General features: G+C 50.0%; 7 protein-coding genes; 4 read left to right on the top strand and 3 right to left on the bottom strand.

The window, feature by feature from the left end:
- Window positions 1-2,630: 2,630 nt before the first annotated feature.
- Window positions 2,631-7,641, top strand: FFUJ_08367 (uncharacterized protein; the record flags this gene model as incomplete). XM_023580941.1 has 4 exons in its annotated part: window positions 2,631-3,063; window positions 3,112-3,238; window positions 3,287-3,598; window positions 3,690-7,641. The coding sequence occupies 4 exons, from the start codon at window positions 2,631-2,633 to the stop codon at window positions 7,639-7,641; spliced, it is 4,824 nt and encodes a 1,607-aa protein (XP_023433628.1).
- A 1,569-nt stretch (window positions 7,642-9,210) lies between these two features.
- On the top strand, window positions 9,211-9,846 carry FFUJ_08366 (uncharacterized protein; the record flags this gene model as incomplete). The annotated part of the gene is made up of 1 exon (XM_023580942.1): window positions 9,211-9,846. The coding sequence occupies one exon, from the start codon at window positions 9,211-9,213 to the stop codon at window positions 9,844-9,846; it is 636 nt and encodes a 211-aa protein (XP_023433629.1).
- A 98-nt stretch (window positions 9,847-9,944) lies between these two features.
- Window positions 9,945-11,585, bottom strand: FFUJ_08365 (related to pseudouridine synthase 3; the record flags this gene model as incomplete). The annotated part of the gene is made up of 1 exon (XM_023580943.1): window positions 9,945-11,585. The coding sequence occupies one exon, from the start codon at window positions 11,583-11,585 to the stop codon at window positions 9,945-9,947; it is 1,641 nt and encodes a 546-aa protein (XP_023433630.1).
- Window positions 11,586-12,039: 454 nt separating this feature from the next.
- On the top strand, window positions 12,040-12,711 carry FFUJ_08364 (related to transforming protein rho; the record flags this gene model as incomplete). XM_023580944.1 has 3 exons in its annotated part: window positions 12,040-12,107; window positions 12,169-12,382; window positions 12,430-12,711. The coding sequence occupies 3 exons, from the start codon at window positions 12,040-12,042 to the stop codon at window positions 12,709-12,711; spliced, it is 564 nt and encodes a 187-aa protein (XP_023433917.1).
- Window positions 12,712-12,791: 80 nt separating this feature from the next.
- FFUJ_08363 (uncharacterized protein) lies at window positions 12,792-13,306 on the bottom strand (the record flags this gene model as incomplete). XM_023580945.1 has 2 exons in its annotated part: window positions 12,792-13,112; window positions 13,175-13,306. 2 exons carry the CDS (start codon window positions 13,304-13,306, stop codon window positions 12,792-12,794), a joined length of 453 nt encoding a protein of 150 aa, XP_023433631.1.
- Window positions 13,307-16,195: 2,889 nt separating this feature from the next.
- On the top strand, window positions 16,196-17,581 carry FFUJ_08362 (probable PRS5-ribose-phosphate pyrophosphokinases; the record flags this gene model as incomplete). Its single annotated transcript, XM_023580946.1, has 1 exon — window positions 16,196-17,581. One exon carries the CDS (start codon window positions 16,196-16,198, stop codon window positions 17,579-17,581), a length of 1,386 nt encoding a protein of 461 aa, XP_023433632.1.
- A 1,091-nt stretch (window positions 17,582-18,672) lies between these two features.
- On the bottom strand, window positions 18,673-22,332 carry FFUJ_08361 (uncharacterized protein; the record flags this gene model as incomplete). XM_023580947.1 has 2 exons in its annotated part: window positions 18,673-20,621; window positions 20,694-22,332. 2 exons carry the CDS (start codon window positions 22,330-22,332, stop codon window positions 18,673-18,675), a joined length of 3,588 nt encoding a protein of 1,195 aa, XP_023433633.1.
- Window positions 22,333-22,564: the final 232 nt, after the last annotated feature.

Below are 22,564 nucleotides of genomic sequence, written 5' to 3' on the forward strand. Positions count from 1 at the left end.
GACGCTTCCATCAGATATGGATGGATGGATGTTGTGTTGATGCACCCACAGACCTCAATGTAAGGTACCGACCAGTCTTTGGTCTCGAAGGATACCCAGAACAACTGGATCGAGCATATCATGTCGTGGTGCCTATTCTCTACTGCACCAGCGTTACAGCAACTGCACTGCGTGGGAGCACGCCGTGCTGCCCCTACGCTGCTGCACTATGCTCTGCTGTGTTGTCCTGCAATGCTTGAGAAGCCACCGCTTGTCGTGGTACCGGACGCCACTTGCATACCTCTGATCATTTCACCAAAAGAGGGGCAGCAAGGACACTGATTTCTGTACTCTACATGATTGATGGATTCCTATCAATGCAAATTCAGGATGAAATTTGGATGAGACGACGGCGGAGATCGCGACGACCAAGGACGTGCTTTCATGATAAAGAGTTCTATCTCAAATGGTGAAACTCGAGCCATTCATGCGCTTGCAAGCGGACAATGGAATACAATTGATTGATTGATAGGCCGAGTCCCTCGAGTCTCAAGCTGGAATGGATCTGGAGATTTACAAGGGTCCCGGTCTAGTGAACCACACAATTTGATGCGCTATCCAACGACTTTTCTGAGAGACTTGAATTCAACGGCACGCGGCCAGCCCACGAGGCTAAATTTGGCAGGGGGCATTGCTCGCTAGACAATTGACTTGCTACGACCCATTGCTTGTCATTTCGCCTCGTCTTTTAATTCAAGATCCACAGTCGACAATTTACGATGCGATGGAAATCCCACGTTGGACTTTGTTCGTCATTGCAAGGACGCAGCCGCCGGCCACGATCCATTCACATCAAAGTGACCGCCTCCGCCTCAACTGGCGTCTTTTAGATCGATGTCTGATGCTATACCATACCCAAACCCCCTGTCAACGATACAAGAAGGGATCCCAGTCGTCTGCGGCTTTTCTACCCCACTCAACTTGTTAGTTCGAGTCCGAACAGCAGAAAGGTGCTCATGTTAACCCAAGCTCCCAATCCCCAACCGCCGTCGACCATCCTCCAAAACGACCCCTGGGTGCCATGTTGCCTATGAGCCGGTCCGTCTCCGCTGATCCATTCAACCCAACGCTCTCAGGGCTCTATTTTAATATCGTCTCTTTTCTGAATCGTCCACTGACAGGCCAGTACGCCACTCTCTAGGCGCCATCTCTGACTCTGGACCCCGACCTTGATCCATGATTGATGGTCCATCACACATAGCACACGCAGTAAAGGCACCCACACTGGTATGAACCCTGTGTCTGCGTCTTTCTCAAAATCGTCTCAACCTGCACTTTTTCTGCTCAGGATTTCCTTCTTGGGCCTCCCTCTTCTTAGCCTTCTCTTTCCGCCTTTGCATTGTGTACTGTGTCTCCCTGTCTGTTGGTGTCGCCTCATCACACTGTCACATCTTCAGCTCCAGCAGTTACCTTGAACCTTGATATCACAACTCCACCAACGACCGTTTACACCAGCCCCCAAAGAGACTGATCAACTTCTTTTCTTTAGGAGAAAAAGGACCAAGGTAGGAATTTCAATTCATTTCTTTGTGGAATTATCTGTATTGTCTGCTACCTCATGCCCCTAATTGTCCATCGTACCTTTCCTGCATCTCGCCCTGGACCTCCCACCCCTTGTCATATCTTCCGTCTAAGTCGCATGTTGTCGCTCAGCATACATGCACACGCATACACACACCTACCTAGTCTACCTACACAAGGACATGCTTGATGGACCCTAGAATCATCTTCAAGGGATTTCAAGCTACGTCTGCAAGTCAAGCGCCGGGTCACACCCCTTTCACATCCCTCATCCCTATCCGCATCCACTACCAAGCTCTTCCTGGTAGCTACACTTTGACCTCGACCACTTTGCGCGCACATCTCTATTTGGCGTCGTCCGACCCCAGGCAATCACATCGAATCTGAGCAGGGTTGGCGGCTGTATTCTCACTGTTACCGAGTTGCACCTGTAGCGTCGTTTTTTCCACTGTTGCCCTGGTTGATGTTGCTCTCGACAAGCAAAACCATTGCTCTGCCCATCTCCACACACATCGAGTCTTTCTCTACGCCTTCTTGCGTGTTTTGACTTTCTCAACTTTTTCGCACTCGCACTAATTCGCATTCCGAAGACTTCTCCATCGCCTCACCGCATCTGCCTCTTACTATACACCGTTGCGACCGAGACATACAGCCCCAAGAGTTCCGTTCGTTGTCCAACCTCACTTGCCGTCGCTACCCGCGTGCCCGTATCGCATCGTATCGCGCAGTGACGAAACAGAATTCAGTATAACACGATCCGAGACTTTGGCTTACCGACACACCAAGAAACCGTCATTGTCCGGGTGCGGGCAGCAGAGGATTCCGAGGCATGTTCGACAGCCCTAAAGTGTAGCTTTCCGACTGTTCTTACGACCCCGAGAGCAACAAAAGTGTAGACCCCGCTGTCGGGGGTCGTTCGTCGTCGACATCGATTCATCAGAACAGTACGTGCAGCGTCGCACAAGGCGGGCATCCTTGCAGAGCAGCCATAGCCCTCCGTGGTCATCCGACTGGCTAACACGGGCTCCGTTAACGCAGGTCAAGATTCAAGAAAGAATATCAGGCCCATCATGTCCGTCCCCGTGGCCGGTTCGTCACGGAATCGCACCGTATCGTTAAGTTCCGGTGGAAGGTCTGCAACAAGGAGTAAGACGTCGCAGGTCCCAGACAGCACCACGATGCCTCATGTTACTGATTTAAAGTACTTTGACCCCTGCGCCGCCACTGCGTCCATGTTTTTGTACGCCCAGGGTTCATCCGTTGTTTGCTGTCACCATGATACTCTTACCATTGAACGAAGGTTTTCTCGACACGCTGATGAGGTTCAATTGTTAGCGGTCGATAATCAGAGTGAGGCTGGTGGTGGCCGTTTCGTTGTCAGTTACGATGCTGGCCAAACAGCAATTGTATGGGATCTAATGACAGGCGATGAGATCTCTCGATTTGCCTGTTATGATCATCTAACTGTCGCAGCGTGGATGAAAAATGGCAATGTGGCTTTCGGTCAGTTATTGGGATGAGTTTCATATGATCATGACTAACGATTTGAAGGCAACACAAAGGGAAGCATTATCATGTTTGAGCCATCAACATCTGAACATGTTTCCTCAAGGACTATTGACCAAATTGCAGTGACTGCATTGGCACCATCAGCTGATTGTCGAACATTTGCCATCGGGTGAGTTACTGTCCTCCTCTTACTCAAATCTCACTAACACAGTCTCAGCTACCAGAATGGCTCTCTGTTTGTTGCAACCTTGCAACCACGCTTCACTATCTTACACAATCTTACCACCTCCAGAGGACCGTCACCTATCGTGAATCTCGCATGGCATGCTTCCTCGTCTCGGCAAAAGTCGGACATGCTTGCTGTCCAGATGCGTGATGGGGACTTGCGAGTCTGGAGTGTGGCAAAGAAATATAGCGTTGATGACCCTGCAAAGGTGGTTCGAAACCTCAAGAAGGCTGAGATCTCCATGGATGGACCCAACTGGATGGGATGGTCCAAGAACGGTCGCATAATCCAGTACTCCGACTCGTAAGTTTGCAGCTTGCCACCCCCATAAAACGCCCTAGGCTACGCGCGCGCTTAGCTGCATGACCCCTATCATCAACTAACATCTGCACAGGCAAACACAGTCATGGGATGTTAGGACAAAGCACGTCACTCACGATCCCATCCCGACTCTTGATCTTGTTCGCGGCCTTGCCGTCTATGGCCCGGGTGCCACGTTGTTCACCCTTGGCCCCAATAACACCGTGCAGCAATTCGACCTGAACTCACCGGCCATCATGGTCGCCAATGTCCAACACCCAGCAAACCTATTGCCACCCTCGCCCCCAGTCTCAGAAGAAACTGGTGATCGATCAGCGACCTCGGCTACTACTATCGCCTCCGAATCTGAGACGAGCTCTATCCCCCTGGACATGAACATTTCCGAGAGTGACGAGGATCACCTATCACCATTCGCTCGCCTAACTCGACGCCAACCTTACGACTCTGGCAATGAGCCTTACGAATCAGCCAGCCCTGTCTCCAGCCGAAGTGGGCTCTCATCCTTATCTAAGTCCTCAGCTGGGTCATCTCAAACTCCTGGCCGCTACCCTGGATCCATGAGGTCAAGAGGACTGTCAGAAAACACATATATCTCGGCTGGAACCTCGATCAGGTCTTCAACTATTGGCAACAGTGCTCATGGCAACACAAGAGATTTGGACACTTACTCCATGGGATACTCTCTTGGCACTACAAGTGTTCCTTCCATGGCCTCGAGCCGATCAAGAAGAAGACCTTCTCGCCTGCGCAATGAAGTTCCCCGTAGCCCTGACGACAATAAGGTGCACGACCTATTCAAGTTTACTCGAGCGCGTCTCAGTGATATTCCTTACAAGCATGCTATGGGTACCAACAGTGCTCGCCTCACCAATGATGATCTGCGTCGTCAAATGCTCAACACCATCTTCGGATGGAACAAAGAGGTTGAAGACCTGATTAGGGATGAGATGAGTAGACATCCCCAAGGATCCCCCAGCCGCATCCTCTTGGCAAAATGGCTTGGTGATATCGATCCCAATATCATGAACGCAAACTTCGAGAACATGACTTCTTCTGACTGGATGTTGTTGGCTCTGAGCGGCATTGGGGGTCATACCTCACAACAGAAGCTTGGCCATACATACGTCCAGCGCCTACTGGAGGCTGGCGACGTGCACGCAGCAGTTACGATTATGCTTGGTATGGGTGATCACAACGACGCCATCGAGGTTTATATCTCTCACAAGCGCTATATGGAGGCGCTGATTCTCACATGCCTCTCAGCCCCTAGTGTTTGGGAACGACAAGCTGCCATTATCAGGAAGTGGGGAGAGTGGGCAGTTCAACATGGCCAACAGCAGCTAGCAATCCGATGCTTTGCTTGCACCGACCAGGAGTCCACTGAGCCTTGGACTTCTCCATCCGCCGCGCAGCTGAACTTCCAGACTATGACTCCCAGTATTCCTGAGATCTTAAGCCCGCCTCTCTCACCTCCCGGTGTACAGCGTGGCCCCCAACGCAGCATCGCAAAGACCTCTGCCCTCAAGCTCATCACCTCATTTGGTGATCAAACGCAAAAGTCAAAGTTCTTTGCTGGCGACGGCGGTCAAACCCCGATTGCCGCGGGTGTAACCCCTATCGCTGACTCTGCCGGCTCTCCCGCTTTCTCTCATGCATCCAACAACGAAGCCACGACGGCCTTCCTTCGCCCTTCAAACAATAGCAGATTCAATACCCCAGTCTCTGCCCGAGGACGTGGACGCTTGCCATCTATTGGTGAGATTCCCTCAGACCTCAACCGGGAGGCACTTCGATCTGCCGAGCTGTCTGCTGTGCCATATGACTATGAGCCTCGATCTGGTCATGCTCGGACACCATCTGGCAATGACAACATGATGATGGGTACCGCATTACAGCGCGCTGCTACTGCGAGCCCGATGATGATGCGAGAGCACGCTCAACGCGTTGTCCAGCCAAGTGAGGGCGATTTTCCACCACCACCTGACCAGGCCACTATGCTGAAGATGCAACAAGCATCACGTAATCATCGCAATGGCTCCCGTGACCGCATTCCTGTGGGCGTGAATCTACAGCTGCATCCTGGGCCCGCTCACGATGACATCACATCTCCAGAGCAGTCAGTTACATCTTCTACCCGCTACCACTGGCCAACTCGCCGCAGAGGTCCTGCTTCTGTGACAAGTTCTGTCACTTCTGCATCAAGCGCTGGAAGAAGTCTTCGCCATCAAGCTGTGCGAAACCGAGAGGACTACATCCATAGCTTGGATGCTGCCAATCACTACTCCAAGAGACAGCGAAGTCGCCAGCGTAGCCATTCAAGAACTCGGGATGCTTCACGCAGTCGTCCCGGAAGCCGAGAGCGAACTGCACGCTCCCGAGAACCTTCTGAGGAACGTGGACGTGTCAGTGCTCGCAATTGGCCCAAGGCGAAACGATCGCCTACTTCTCCCATTCCCATGTCCCCGGAGGACTTGCTGAACTTGAGCACTCCACGACATGGTCAAGTCGCTGAGCCAAACACGGTCCGTAAGGTCAGCGGATCAATTGTCAAGCCAAAGAGCCGCAATTCAAGCCGCGGAAGTCGCCGCAGGAGCCCGGAAGGCCGTTCTCGCCCGCCAGCTCTTACACTTCGTGGCCGAAGTCAAGGTCGGGAGAGTTCTGCACAGCGTTCTCCTTCTTCACCCTTGCCTTTGAGTGCTGCCATTCACCATTACCAAGGCTCTGAGGATGAGGAGGACTACAGAGCAGCCATGGCTGCCCAAGAGGAATTCAGGAACAAGCACAGCCGCAGTGGCAGTCGAGGTCTTGGCTCACCGGCCTTGAGTAAGCAAGATGCTTCGGAACATCGACGCAGGGCCAACTCTGAGGTTGCCAACTTCGATGGTACTATCTCTATTCACGGCAGAGCTGCCTCAACTGAGCATGCTGGTGATCTCAAGCAAATGAAGGACGAACGTCAGCGAAAGAAGGAGCAGGCTGCACGAGAACTCGAGGAGCGCCGCAAGTCTCTGGCCAAGCGTGCCCAAACACCTTCAATCCCTCACCCTAACGAGTTCTCTCCCGCTCTCGCAATTACGGTTGAGACTGCTGAGCCAAAGCCGCTGCCTGATGATATCCCACCTCGGAGTGCTACTGAGCCACCACAAAGAAGCATGTACGCCCGTAACGGACCTGTTATCGGACTTCCAGCGACCCCAAAAGCCATGCGACTTATCATCGAGGGCCACCATGATCAATCAGGAAGCACGCCCAGGCCCGATGTGCCTAGTATTCCAGCTGGCTTTTCTCAACGATACTCGCCAGAAACTTCACCTCAACAGTCTCCTGAGAGAGAAGAGCCAGTTGCTGAGCCCAGTCTCACTCTGCTGCCATCCACTGTCTACCAGCCACCGGCGCGACCTCCTATTCCTCGTAGCATGTCAGCCCCCATCCCCGATGAGCCTGGCCAGCGCCCTGCTCGCTTTGCACGCAAGAACAGTGTTGGACGCATCGAAGAAGTTGTCCCTGGTGAGCGACGACGTTCTCACGAAGACCCTATGCCACCACCACCTCCCCCTCCAGCACCCCCTGTTCTAAAGGAACTCAGGCATTTGGCTTCACCACCCCCACCGCCTCCTGCCCCCCTGCAACACGCCCAGCGACATCAACAGGCTGGTGCTGTTGCATCAGGCATGATTGAGATTGTCATGGATGACGATTTATCATCTGGCAATGATCAAGCTTCAGAGGCTAGCCCTCCGGCTCCAGCTTCCCACAGGAGCCACAACCGAGGCAGAAGCATCGGAGATAGCAGCAGCATCTCAGGCCGCATTCACAAGGCCACTGAGCGACTCCGCTCTGCCAGCCGCAGCCGAAAGGAGTATGTCCGGTCTCCTCCTTTTGAGGCCCCCTACGAGAGCATTCCCATGCCTCGACAGATGAAGTCTCCTCCACCAGTGTCATTCAACCCAGATGTTTTGCGTTCGCCAATTGATTCTCGAAACAAGCACTTGTCGACTGGCTTGAACCGAAACGAGATGATCTAGGAAGTCTCTCGCGATGGTGGCCAGCGCGCTGTGCATTATTTTCTTCCTTTCTACCACTCCCTATAAACTTTGTATTTGATTCTGTGCATGGCGATCGGCGTTCTCTCTCCTCCCGAGTCGATACCATGGTCCTTCGGGGCTCGCATTTTGGCATTATACTTCTGTCCTTTTCGTCAAGGATCTAGCTGTATGACGACTGGAAACTACTGCATCTTGTTTCTCTCTTCACTCTTGATATCACTTTCGGATCTTTCAAGGCCCTTTTCGCATTATTGGCAAGGGTGCCAATGAACGTATACGACTTTACATTTCTTTTGGTCGGACCATGAAGGTTTCTGCAAATTACGACCACATTTACTTACAGCGGACTATGTTTGAGGAGGATGGACGCGGTACTCGTACTGTATCTTGTTATATTTATCTGAAGGCGGAATGTTGGAGGTAGTAAATATTGGGTGACGGGGGGATCCAGGCAGAGAGAGGCTGATGGGTGAGAAAAATGGGTGAAGTGATGGGGGGTTTACGTAGCGACTGCTTTATACAATGTTGCCTCGCGGCACTTGTTTGAGTTAGGGGACGAGGAAAAGGGAAATGGAAATGGAAATGGATGCAAGATGGGTAGGAATGGATTGAAACGGGCTGGATTGGAAATGCATTTTGATTCCCCCGGAGGGTCTTAGTACTTACGAATTGAATGAACTACTGCTTTGCATTATGGTTACGCTCGATAGTCATTATGTTAATTATGTGTATATGTGTGCTGGAAGCAGATTTCTTAGAGCAAAGAAGTGGTGATAGCTTCACGTCTGCTCTGCCAGGCATAAGATGCACTTCGGGGTTCGAATCACCTCAAGCCGATGTCGCATGAGTACGAGAAGCTGATATATGATTGACTGGTTATAGGAGAGATAATATTGATATTTCACAATGGTATTGTTTATTGATGTGAATTGTCAAAAAATGAACAAAAAAAAAAAAAAAAAAGACAGTTGGCTGCTCCATCTCATCCACTTGCCATCCCAAATCCCCCCGCACTAACGTGTTCCCACCCGCCACGCGACGGGGGAGAGATCTCTGCAGAGTGAAACCTCCCTCAAGGGTCATCTCCAGTGCTTAGGGCCGCAAAGTTCCAGCATCGTGAGTTACCTGCACGAGTGGGCGACCACCGCAACGTTCGGGCGGGGCGCGGCGGAGGGCTGAGGTACCGAAGCACCACAGTATTGGGATGGGCGGTTGAGCGGGTTTGAACGCCTTCACCGTTAGACCATTACAGTCGAGAAACATGTAAGTACTCACAACTTATATACCCTTGACTCAAGAATGTGGCTGGTGGGGCGGTGCTGGGGTGCTACAGTGGGTGATACCCGTAGCTTCAGTGGATCGCCAGTGAACAGCTTCCATTTACCCTCAAACACCACTGCAACCGCATTGCGATCACAATTACACAACACAGTCATGTTTCAATAACAACGAGCTCGTTCGACTTCGCCGAGGAATCCCTGCCATCAATTCCTCTGAAACACTCTCTACAGCCATGATCGGCCATTGAACATACTCCAACCTGTCACAATGCTCTCAACATCGCCCCGTCTTCTCATCCGACATCCCTCGCCAACAACCGCCGAATTCACTGTCACGACTCTCCGGCCGATTCCACCAGCTCTACATACACTGCTCATCATCTCTCGAATTATTCTCTCGATCTTCGCCCTTCTTCTTCTCCACGCGCGCCTGACTCTACACCCTTTTCTCGCCTACGCCCCTCCCTCTCTCCTCAAGATCATACCAGCTTCATACCTCCGTGCACCAACCTCGACCGCTGCTCTTGCGCAAAACATACCATTATCTGTGCTCGTTCCCGTGGGTATAGTTGTGCTATGGCTATCCAGTCGAAGAGGCTACGCCAGTGAGAGTATTCTCGTCATGAGAGGCTTGGGTGTACAGACTAGTGAAAGTCCAGGGAGTTATCTTGCAGGTACGGCGACGAGGTTCATACCGACCGAGAAGATCCAAGACATTCTCGTCAATGAAGCGTTTCTTGGGTTCGAGGTGAGATACTACCTCATTGTCATAGTCGAAGGCGAGGATGATGTGGTGGTTGTATTTCCAGGCTTGTTACCACCACGAAAGATTGTGGAAGAAGTTTGGAGGGGCGTTCGACGGTGTTTGTATGAGCAAAGAGGAGAGGATAAATCACTGGGCTAAAAGGCATTATACCTATATAGGCTCATGGATGTGCCCAGCGTACGATGATATGATTTAATTCTTTATTTATTTCTATCCTGAAACGCATTGTGCGATGCCTACTCATCCATGGCCTCATCTGCTTTTCGCTTTCCAATGCCCTTCTGGTTTCGCATATCTTCTGAGCTAGTATACCCCTTTCTTATAGCATATCTTTCATTCTGCTCTTCAGGAGACTGCAGCTTGACCTTTTGCAGCAATGGCACGTACCGGCCACCCATACGGCCACCGTTACCACCCTCGTAGACAACTATACTGTTCGCCTGCTTGCCCGAGGGCTCAGGGCGAGTGACATGCCTTGAGGGATCTTTGCTGCGCTGTGTAGATACCATTTGCAACAATTGGTTCGAGAGCAGCTCGTCTAACTTGCGCTCTCGCCAATACGCCCACATACCATCCATGACACCAAAGGGGCCAGGTTTGCTAAGCGCAGGGTCATCTGCGAGATACACCCAGTCAAGTCCATCGGTCTTCTTGGCCGCGGGATCTACCGGAGCGGAATCTGTACCAGGGAAAATGCAGTCCCAGAGCACCAGAGGCACTTCATCTGCCATGACATAGTTAGGCTTGCAGGGGTTGGCTTTAACGTCGAGCAGAGTCGTCACAACGTCAGGTGTCTCTAACTTCTGACCTGCAAGGAAGAGTACAGCAACCATGTGACGAATCTGGTGCCACAAGAAAGCAGACCCTCGAACGTTGAACGAGTACACCTTGGGGTACACGGTGGCGTCGTTGGGCAAGCCTTCTGCAGGGACATACGTGGATCCAGAAAGATATGGCAAAGCTGAGCTGACGTCCTTGACCTCTTTGATGTCGGCCTCGTAAATTGTGCGAACAAAGTTTGTGATCTGCTTTCCAGGGTCGATCTTACAAAAGTTGCGGAAATCATGCTCGCCTTCATAGCGCTTAGCGGCCTCGCGCATCGCCTCAATGTCGAGCCAGCCATTCCTTGCACCACCAGCGCTGGGTTCAGGAGTAAAAGCAGGCTGTGTAAAGAAATATCGGTATTGGCGCTCGCGACATGAGAAACGAGCAGAGAAGTCTGGGGGCGGAGAGGGGCACCAGGCGAGGATGCGAATATCAGGGGGTAGAACACGGTTAAGTAGCCGAGGATATTGAAGCTCATCCTTGATATCATCGAAATACGGAGTCTCCTCCACGTGCTCTTCTTCTGCGTTCTCTCCCACTTGCTCGTCAACGACCATTGCCTCGCCTGCTTCACTTAGACGCCTTTGCTTTTTAGGCAAGGGTCTGTTACTTCGAACTCGGAGGCCGATGACTTGTCCGAAGGCGCTGACTCCTTTATCTGTGCGACCACATTTTGAATACTCGCAGCAGTCAAAATCGACAATTCGTTCATCTTCAGGAAAGATGAGGCATGCTTTTGTGAGAGCATTCCATAGTTCCTCCTCAATCGATGGAGCGTTGGCCATAGCTTGGAACTCAAAGCCACCGTAATTCTTGCCCAGATACGCAAGTTTCAAGGCGATAAATCGTGTAGAGTATTTGCTGGGATCCATCTTTCTCTTTCCCTTTGGTTTCGTCTTCTTGGCTTCATCTCCCGCTTCATTTTCAGGCTGAATCTCAGGTTCAGGTTTTGGCTCTGGAGCAGGCCGATTTCTGAGCTCAGCCTCGAGTTCCTTGACTTTCTGAATGAGACCGTTTTTGGTCCATGACTGATAATTCAACTCTGCAGACATGGCGAGGTACTTGGCACCTTGAGGCTGCAGAGGAAGTTTTGGAGATTCACCACTTGATGATTTTTTCGGTTGAGGTTTGTTTTGCGAGGACTTTCGAGTTTTGGCTCGGCTGACTATGCCTTCGAGCGAAGTTTGACGCCCAAGACAGCGACTAAAGGGTCTCATGAAGTTGGTGGGTTCCAATTTTGGGCGATTATATGCAGACCAGTCAGAGTCTACAAGTGGAAAAGGGCTTTGCTGCGGTTCAAAATGTGGCTTGTGTGGAAATGTGGCTGTGCTAGACGGGACGCCACAGTTGGGGGTATACTGATAAGTTACGTACAGCTCTCATCTCATCTCTATCTCTGGCCTTCATTTAATAGACACCATATCTGCTCTTGTCGAGCTGGTCCATTTTCCATACATCAAACTGGAATATAAGCATATCAACGGCTTTGACTATCTCACATGCAGAATGGACCCCGAGGTGATCAAGATTCTCCTTGTAGGCGATGAAAAGTGCGGCAAGACGACCTTTCTCTCGTATGTAGACTAAATTCCTCTATCGATTCCTCGATGTATCATACTAAAACTATATCCTTAGACGACTCAGTGCAGGTGAAAAAGTCAACCCGATTCCCATGCTCCGTGATATGGATCAACCGTTCATCTTCGGTATTCAGACAGGAGCCAAAAAGGTTCAGTTCGAGTTCTTCGACACATCATGTCCTGATAACTGGAGGACCCTTGACCCTGATGCCATTGTCATTTGTTACGACATCAGCCAACGGTTGAGTTTGATAAATATGCAGAGATATGTAAGTTCTCCATGAACGGTATCGAGCATGCAACTCAGACTTGATAGTGGAAAGATGAAATCAAGAGGTCGTTTCAACGCATCGATACCCTCCCCCTTATCATCCTTGGATTGAAGCGTGATCTGCGATCGGAGCAAGATCCGAACGGTATTATATACCCGCAGGAAGGATACCAGGTTGCGCAAACTCTACGAGCTGATCGATATGTTGAGTGTTCGGCGGTGACGGGTGAATTGTTGAAGCTGGCGTTTGAAGATTTGTGCAAGACGGCCATGACTCCAACAACGGGCACAAACAGCCAGAGCGCAAGCACATGCGCAGTAATATGAGATTTGAGGGTCGCGGATACTGTGACCGAGTAGTGGGAACATGAGTTGATAATTAGTTATTATATTAGTGGGCTGAGAGCTCAGGCAGTGGCGTCGTTCATAGAAACATCAGCGCCCTCTTCTTCAGCACCGTCCTCCGCAGCGGGGAATTGGCCGAGGACTTCAGCGATGATATTGACCATGGATTCCTGCTGCTCCTCGTTGAATCGCTCAGACATCTCCTCAACAACAGTATTGAGAGCAGCGACTGAGGCGGGGCGCAGGTTGATGATCATGACTACTTCACCCTTGGCAAGGTTGTAAGGCCGTAAGCGTTCTAGAAGTCTGGAAATGCATCCCTCGGTATAGGGAAGGGGTTCCTGGCTTAGAGGACCGGGGTTTGTGCGAAGATATTGGAGGAGCTGTAAGGAGTGTCAGTTGTGTTTCTGGGCATTAAATTTGATATTGAATGAAAAAATCTTACCTCGCGAACCACAGTCTCGAGATTTGGGGGACCACGACGCTTGGCATTTTTGTATCGTTCGCGCTGCTCTGATACGTGCTGATACACCTCGTAATTTGTGAGAACGGCCGATTGTGCCTCAAGAATCTTCATGGTGAGTGGCGAGTGAGCTCATGCGACGCAACGAGCTATGAGATTGATACGAAGCATTGAATGAAGGTCTAGGTCAAATAGTGGATTCCAGTATCACGAAAGAACAAGATCCAGTGCTGGCCAATCAGAGGATCAGTAGATTTGACGGGGTCTGATTCAGCGGAATTGTTCCAGTGGATGCAGGCCTGGAACGTGCTGTGATTCTTGTGCGACACTGGAGGGAGGCTTCCATTTTTTCTTCTTTTTTACACTGGCTTCTGCTACCTTGTGTGAACTTTGACGCGGGCTCTTATTGGGTGAAGCTAATACTGGTACATGAAGTTTAACGCGGTGTGTTTTTTGCATGTGAGTCTGGCTAAAAGCTGGGGAAGGGTTTGGACGCACACGTCAGAGTGCATCACTTTATGCTTTTCCTTTCTTTTCTTTTTTCCGTCTAATGAATTCTTGTTCTACATCGAGCCAATAAGAGTTTCCAATTATGGCGAGAGAAACAGCTAAGCTTGAGGAGCATCTTGCCCATTTACCGGTAGCGGTACCATGCACTATGCATGTACAGGATCCAATGAGGAGTCATATGATGCTCAATGGCATCATATAATGGGACAATCTATATGTCGAATTGGCAAATTATCTGTCTTAGCTCTTTGCGTGCCACTATGTTGGAAGAAGGAGGTCGCGTGCATCTCCACTGGAAAGGCATGCCATGCATGCAAGCCACTGTTCCAGAACAAAGGTTGACCGATGCCGGACATTTCAGAAGAATAGGAAGCTAGAAGCCTCGATAGGTCCCAGGCTGAGACAATGGTTATGTTTATTGGTACCTCGGCGTGAAATTTGGACATGGGAGGACAGCCAGATACCTCAAGCAGTAGTGATTCTTGACTCCAGTCGTTGGGTTGTTCTTCTGAGATTTGGGGTGGTACAGATCAAATGACTGACAACCCCTGCCAGGCTGAACATCCAACGTTATACAGTTTCAAGCAAAAGAGTTTATTGGCACCTTACCAGTAATTCACGGCGTTACGGAGAAAGTTGTTTTGCGGGAGGGCCGAGTTTTCCTCTACACCTGCAATATGAATATAAATAAAACCTGATATCAAGACCAAGAGAACGGGATGCTCGGGTTGCGAATGGCGGTATGCAGCAGGTATCCCGGTTTGGAAATACTTTTATTTTTATCTCTCATATATCCATGCCCACGGAGGTTCTTAAATGGCAAAACGGAGGAGTTCCAGATACCCTGACTCTAGAGCACGTACCCTGGATACATGACAATCGGCGGGGGTGGGTACCAGTCACCCATGTACAGATACCTCTCTGACTTTTCGGGTTGAAAGTTACCAGAATTATCATGACATGTATTGGAAGAAAATAATACCCTATACAATATGTCCAGGATAAGAACTTGCATAATCCATATTGTAAGAAAAGAATGAGATATCGCAAAGTATCAGATATTTCTAGGTTGAAAAGTACCAAGACGTCGTCATTTGTGCCTTTACTGCTTTAGTGAGTCCCCCCTGTGGAAATGTCAACTTGGCGGGTGCCGCCATGTCATCATCTTTTTTTGGTTGCTGGAGGGTTCCCCGATCACCTCATGTACAGTACAGGCTCTCTACCTAATTCACCCATTTACAAGCCCAACTTTGACAATGAGCTCAACCAATACTTTCTGATTTGGCATAAACTCAGCCATTCCAACTTCACTCTCTTCCACCAAAGTTATATCTAGGTACTCACTACTTCACCTACAAAAGCATTCAACATCTCACATCATGGGTCTGTGATCTTCTTCCACTCTCCCCATCATCTCCACTCCTCCACCTGGGGACTACCCGCCGTCGTTACGACCATCGCGCGCCATCCTCGACTATTATTTCGTCGATTATCGCTTGGCTTTTGTTCTTCTGGGAGTCTCCCTTCGTCAACATCTTGTCCTTGGAGATAAACACCAGCTACCTTTATTGTCGAGCGCCCTTGTAGTGAATACCGTCTGGTAGAAAAATTATACTGCCTCCGACACCGGCAGACCGTCTGTTTACTTGGAGATCCCTGCCCTGTCATCCAGCTTCTGAGCACTGAGCACTGAGCACTGAGCACTCTACACTGAGCCTGAGCCGCCTGCTTCAGCACAGCACAGCACAGCACAGTGACGTCGGTTTGGCCCTGTCCGACTCTCCTGTGCGTCAACTTCAGCCCTGAATCCCTGTTGGTCCGCCAAAACGCTTTATCTGGAGGCAGCCATCCAGATTCCCCAATTCCGTCAATAATAGGCATCGGCTACAGCGTTCACGGCTTCACATTGCATTACCTTGCGGTGCCGTACCGGACACTGCTTGCTTTCTTGCCAGGCCAGGCCAAGCTAGCCAACTCTCAACTCTTGCAGCATAGTTCGACACTTGAACGACCTATTTCCAATCACACCTCCGCTAAATCCACAGGCTCCCCACCCCACACACTGCCGTTGCTGCGCTCCAACCCAACTACCTTAGAAGTCGGGGCTGCCATTGACAAAGGCCGAGTTTAAAAAAATTCACAATAGGACCTCGACGCAGTTTGAACTTGCAACCTTTCAATCCAGCCTCGATTTCGATCTCGACTGGCTTCAGTCTTACTCCGGCCTGTTTCAGATTGTCTCGGGTCTTCTCCATCTCTGCCTTGTCTCATCAACCGCTGTCGAAACTTCATTCCACCGCTAGAAGCTCTTGACTCAGTCTCGGCTCCCCCTCAGAGAAAGAGAAAAAAAAACTACGTACTCATCCCCCTCCGATTCGGGGCCCCTCCACATCCGTTTTCCGCTTCCGTCCTTCGCCGCATCAAAACTTTTTGCTCTTCTCGCCGACAGCAACCTTCACCTCTACCACAAACCGACACAACTTCACCTTCACCATGGTGCGCAATATTGTTGTTCTGGGAGGCAACTCCCACCCGCAACTCACAGAAAATGTCTGCCAAATTCTGGGTGTTCCGGCAAGCAATCGCATTCTTGGAAAATTCTCTGGCGGCGAGAGTCGCTGCGAAATCAAGGATTCAGTTCGCGGCAAAGATGTCTACATCATACAATCTGGCTCCGGCAACGTCAACGACAACCTCATCGATCTCTGTATCATGATCTCAGCCTGCAAGACTGGCTCTGCGAAACGAGTCACCGCCGTTGTCCCACTCTTCCCTTATTCACGACAACCCGACTGGCCCTATAACAAAGCCGGCGCACCTTTGTCGCAGATCTCTGGTTCCTCCAAAGACTACACATTTGAGAGTGTTCCTCCCACGCCTCGTCCAGGTGGCCCCAAGTCAGCTGGCCTGCCCAATGGTGTCAACAACCTGACCGAGAAGCTCTCGAAAACAGCTCTCGCAAACGAGGGCGCGACAAATGGTGCTAACGGCACTAACGGCGTCTTCAGCACTCCTCGCCGCTCAGACACCATCTCGAGCAGCACCTCTGAGGCCCGTGGACACCACGCAGAGAACTCGACCTCTTCCCAGAGGAATGCCTACACCACCCACGACTATGAGAACCAGTCCAACATCTCTGCTTTCCAGCCTAAGCCTGGCTACAAGCAGTGGATCGCTCAGGCTGGTACTCTCGTTGCCGACTTGCTCACCTGCGCCGGTGCCGATCATATTATCACGATGGACTTGCACGATCCTCAGTATCAGGGCTTCTTCGACATTCCTGTCGATAACCTGTACGGAAAGGCGCTACTCCAGAACTACATCCAATCTCAAATTCCTAACCACCACACCGCTGTCATTGTGTCTCCTGATGCTGGAGGTGCAAAGCGAGCTACTTTGATTGCGGACAGTCTCAAGACTGACTTTGCTCTGATTCACAAGGTAATACCACAGAATTCTGATTTTGCTGCTTTTGAAAACTCATGTCTTGCTACAAAGGAGCGACGGCCCATTCGATTTACCGAGCATCGCAACGCCAGTATGATGCTAGTTGGAGATGTGTCAAACCGCATCTGCATCCTAGTTGACGACATTGTCGATACTGGTAACACCATCACGCGTGCTGCGAAGCTTCTGAAGAAGGAGGGCGCTACTCAAGTCTATGCCCTCGTCACCCACGGTGTCTTCAGTGGTGACGCTATCGCTCGTATCAATGCTTCTGCCATTGACAAGATGCTCGTTACCAACTCTGTTCCTCAAAACGAGCATCGTCGTCTCTGCCCCAAGCTTGAGATACTCGATATCTCGGCCGTTTTTGCTGAGGCCATCCGTCGTGTTCATCACGGCGAGTCTATCAGCGTCCTTTTCCAGCACAACTAGAGTTGCTGGAAGCGCACTTACGGTTTGTCAACAGGATTTCATCTACTCAAATCATATGAGGGCTCGTTACCCCATGAATAACACCACGTCGAGATTACTGGATACCCGTGTTTTCACGGACAATATCCCTCTGCCACGGATGTCGCAAAGTCTATCCCGAGTTGCGGCGCGCTGAAATGATATGGGATATTTTCGTTTTGGAGTTTACCGGGGAGCTTCTGCATCATACTGCATTCGCCGTCCGCCAGATTTGGTTTGCTGGCATTCTTTTTTTTTTCTCTAAAAAATTCCCATTTACACTCATCAAACAACATCGATCAGGTACTTGGACCAGCACACGACAGTGTGCGACGAAGATTATGGGAGGGAGGGATTTGGTTGAACGACTGCAGCGCGGGTTGGGGCACGGGTTTACTTGCTTTCTGCTATGCTGCACAATTTCACCTATTCCTTAGCCTGGACTATCGTGTTCTCCTTTCCTGGGACCTAATTCTTCTCTTTGCTCTACACAATCTTTCCTAAACATCTGTCTTGTGGTACTACCTGTATTTCTTACCTTTCGAGGTTGGAAAAAGAGTGGTATGTTTGGAGATATAAACCAAAGGACATTTCTCGGAGATTCGGTTCTCTCATCCCAGTCCTGCAAATGCATAGAAGTAAAATCAAAACGTAGACATTTGGATCAACCAAAAAGTAGACAGGTGCTGGCCTAGTTGCTGTGCTGTGACGGGAGACTAGGTCGGCGGTTCAGTTAGCCTTGCAAATGGCGATGCTGTCAAAAAGATCAAGAAATAAATATATATAAAAATGTTAAAACATGTCACTTCATGCTGTTCCGGAATGTCGATCGTCAGACGAAAACTGGATAGTTCTATCACCTGTCAAGCGAGCGGATATAGTTGTGAAGAGAAACATCATAGCAGAATGGCTTTAATTATTACCTACAATCTACTTATTGGATGTCCTGGGTTTGATTCTCAGCCAACTCCCCCGTTGGGAAAAACAAGAGTACTTATAACTCGTAATTCGTGACAAGACGGGCACACATTCTCTATATCTGTCAGGAAAGGGTCCCCAATTTTTTGATTCCACTACGTCTCGGAAACGTTACTCATGGATTGCAACATCTGAAGATCGGAAGGAATCTGCCACCCATGGGCTACGGCCGCTCGTCGATACGCATCCACTGCCTCAAACATACTGTAGTCCATCTTCCCCAGACTTATATGATGGACTCTTTCGAGACGAGCTGGAGGGTCTCTTTCGCAGAGATTCAATCTGACTTCAAGGAAAACCTTTTCCAATGAAAGAGCCGGGGACCAGCCTGAGTTTGTGAGCAGCTCTGAACATATAGCGCCGCCAATAGTAACATGACCTCCACCTCCTTGAGCAAAAGGTAGAAAGCGAGGTCGTATCACACGAACAAAAGGAGGCGAAATTGGAAAAGAAGCACCAAATCGAAGCTCGAGCACGATGCTCGAGCATCCATGGCTGGCCATGTCTTTGGCAAGTGGTAGGTCCCTGTCGAAACTGTGAAGCTCGACGAACCAATGGAAGAGGTTGTTCAGCTTGTCAAAGTCTATGTACCATCCCAGCGTGGCCAAGTTGGTCTTGGACTGGGTCTTTTGTAGGTCTTTGATCTGGCCGTTGAGTGCGCGTAGAGCAGCTGGTGACGATGATGCCCACGTAGGCTCAGCGAGCTTAGGAAGAGAATCAATGTCAAGATGACCTGGTTGAAAAGGTGTTACATCGTCAGGTCCCCGTTGCGTTTCACCGAGACCCGAGTCTGTAGATGTCCGCCGTCTTTTTCGTGTTCCTACCAACTGAAGGTCATCACCTTCGTCGTCCGATGCTAGTAGAACATCGATATCGTCACTCATCTCTGGGCTTTCCGAAGAGCTTGAATCGTTGAGATTAGGACTTCCGTTTGAATCCGAATCATCAAGAACGATGGGATGGTCTATGGACGAACCCGTGCCATTCTGCTGTCCTTGTCCGAATGCACGTCGGCGAAATTTTGGTATGGCTGACAGAGGGATATTAACTCGTTGCTGCAGTCCATGGGTTAATTGATAGGCAGGGTCTTGTTCGATATAGTCCTCGCCCTGCACCCTATCAGGAAACAGCCCTTCATTGGATAGGGAGACAGAGGATTCTGGTTGCCGTATTTGGATTTGAACAAAGAGATAGCGGCATTGTATCCAATCGATCCTGTTGACGACGAAAAATGGATTCGTTGACACAAATTGAGATGGACTATTGACGATCTCACACATGCTGATAGCACTCGTGACCTTCAATGCTGAGCTTGGCCACGCTTTCATCGTATCGCGGTTGGAATATGCGCGACTAGTCTCGAAATCTCTTGCCAAATAAACGCCGTTGCCATAGGCACGCCCATGAAGCGTGTTCGAAAAGTCAAGGCCGGTTCGAATGATACTATGCCAGTTGGAAAGAGGGCTTCCATGCCATGCGAAGAGTGTTTGGTAGGTTCTACCGGTTCGAGATCTCGGTATTTTCTGCAGCTCATTGAAGAAAATGTGTTCCTTTTCAGGAGAACCCTGGGCAAAGCGAAACTGCATCCACCGGTAGTCCGCGCTGCGGACAAGGCTGCTGTTCTGTGTTTGTTCCTCTGCTGCAGATGCCCCAGGATCTGGGCTATCCTGTACAATATGTGACCTATTCGAGGAAACGATCCAGTTCAGTAGACGGAGTGCTGATCCTTCAATTTGTTTCCAGGAGGATAGCCGGCGCCCGGGTACCTCTATGAGGTATTGTCTCATTGTTTGCACAGGTGGGATGCAACTGGTCATGAAGCAGAGTGCTTGATCACGAACCGCATCTTCGAGTTCATCGATATCTTGACCATACTTGTAAATTAATACTTTTACACCATCTGTGGTAGGTTGAGTAGCCTGATTCACAGAATTATCTGGGGTTTCCTGTCCAATGTTGTCGAGACTCGTGAACGTATGCATGACCTTGAACCAAAAGTCGGTATCAATGCACGATTCAATATAGCAGATATGTTTCTCGCGATCTGAATACCTCATTAGTCTTCTTGTCAAAGCCGATACTTGACATGGTTTTGCATGCTTTAGGTTTCACTTACATGTTCTCATGACTGGTGTCTGCGAATCCAGAGTGTTAGCACCAGCGACGAAAAGCATCAGCCAATGGCCCGTTTTGATAGTTCTACAGGCGTGAAGGTCTTTGGATTCAAACCTCAACAGACCAGTGTTGAAGTAAGCATCAGCGCTGACCGGGGTAGAAGCACTCGCTGTGAACGCTGACGAGGGACACTTGAGACCTAGTCCTCGGGGAAACTCGCGGAGACGGGAGCGGATGACGGCAGCATAGAAGAAGCTCACAAGAAAGTCGACCACGTATGGATTGTTGATAATCTCGTGTTCGATGCTCTGGCCGAATCCCAGGGACAAATACTGGTAGAGGCAAAGCTCAGTCTCACAAACGAAAGGTTTTACGGCCTCAAACCCTCCTTTTGCTCTTCGATGGCAAACCAGACAGTACTTGGTGCATTTGATCAACCTCTGGAGGCCGAATTGCATCGCAATAAGAACGATGTTGAGCTCGTCTGCATTGCTCGACAGGTAATCATGCCGAAGAAACTCAGGCTCGAACGACTCGTCAGATGACTCTCGGTCCTGACAGACAATCACGTCTTGAGCGTGATCGACCATGTCTCTAGAATGGTGACCTAGGCTCAAATTGTATTCCAGCTCTCGTGCTTCATCCCACGATATTCCTTCTGATCGTCGCAGCCGTAAAAGAGTTGGAAAGAAACGGTTGAGAAGTGCGTCAAGAGACAGCGACATATAGAGCGGAATAAAGGAGTCCGTGCTCTCTTCGTCTTTGTCTGTTGGCATTACTGGCTCTTCCGCTCCTGCAAACATATGCCTCATGGATTTATAATTTGGCCGCGGACTGCTGCATTTACCAAGTTTGAAGTTCATTCGGGTTTGGTCGGGAGGAAGACGCTGGAAGTCTAATACATGAGGATAAGTGGATGGTAGTTTGCAAAGCATGACAATGTATTCTGTCGGCTCAATACCCCAAGCTTCCAGGGCTTCTTCAGGGATTCCAAGTTTGCATACTCGAACAGAGAGCGAGAAGATACCGAAAGACGACTGGCGTATTTCTTCAGGAGGGATGGAGATGCAGAACCCCTCTTGTTTAGCTTCTCGCAAGTGACGCTTCAGGCGTATCATTGATTCTGGATCATCGGCTTCAGTGGCGTGTTCCGAGGCAGATGCGCCAGGTAGTAATGGGTCGATATCTATCTCATCGAACTCGGCTTCATAGAAGGAGTCATCGTCATCCGAGAGTAGATCAACATCTGATTCTTCGCCGTAATAGGGCGGTGCCTGTGAAATTGACTGATTGGAAGTGCTCAGTTTTGTAGCTAACATGCTGCAAATCAACTTGATGGCATCAGCGATAGTAATGCCATCGGTCAAGCTAGAGGTCTCTTCCAGCCACTTCTCTAGGTCTTTTGGTGTTTCTGAGGAAGTGAAGATCATAAATCCCGGGTGATTTGGGTACGAGTCTGCATCCTTTGATAGGGCTTGGACATCGATGGGGGGAAGTTGGGCTTCGTGCTCTGCTGCGGGCGTATAAGTGAAAGCGATCTCTCCATCGGAATCGCCCTTGCGCAGATTTGATACATTAGGGAAGCTATCAAGAGCTTCTATCGTGACCCGGAGGTCGAGGTTGAATTGCTTGAGACCCATGGCCCCTCTCTCTTGTTGTTGAAGGGGGGCAGAAGGCAAGAAGGGAAGAAAGAGGGAGAAGATTCAGAAATTTCGGGGGATAGAAAAGATGACCTTTTGCCGAAATCTGGCAGGCTCTGGCAAAGTTTGTTTATTTAATGCTCCAGTCATAGTCGACTGTGATTGAAAGTCTGTGTCACGCAAGTACCGACCTGCACTCGAGAGCGTGAAAGAGAAGCAGAAGTCGGGTGGT

Source organism: Fusarium fujikuroi, chromosome FFUJ_chr07 (genome assembly GCF_900079805.1).
Source record: "Fusarium fujikuroi IMI 58289 draft genome, chromosome FFUJ_chr07".
NCBI lineage: Eukaryota > Fungi > Ascomycota > Sordariomycetes > Hypocreales > Nectriaceae > Fusarium > Fusarium fujikuroi.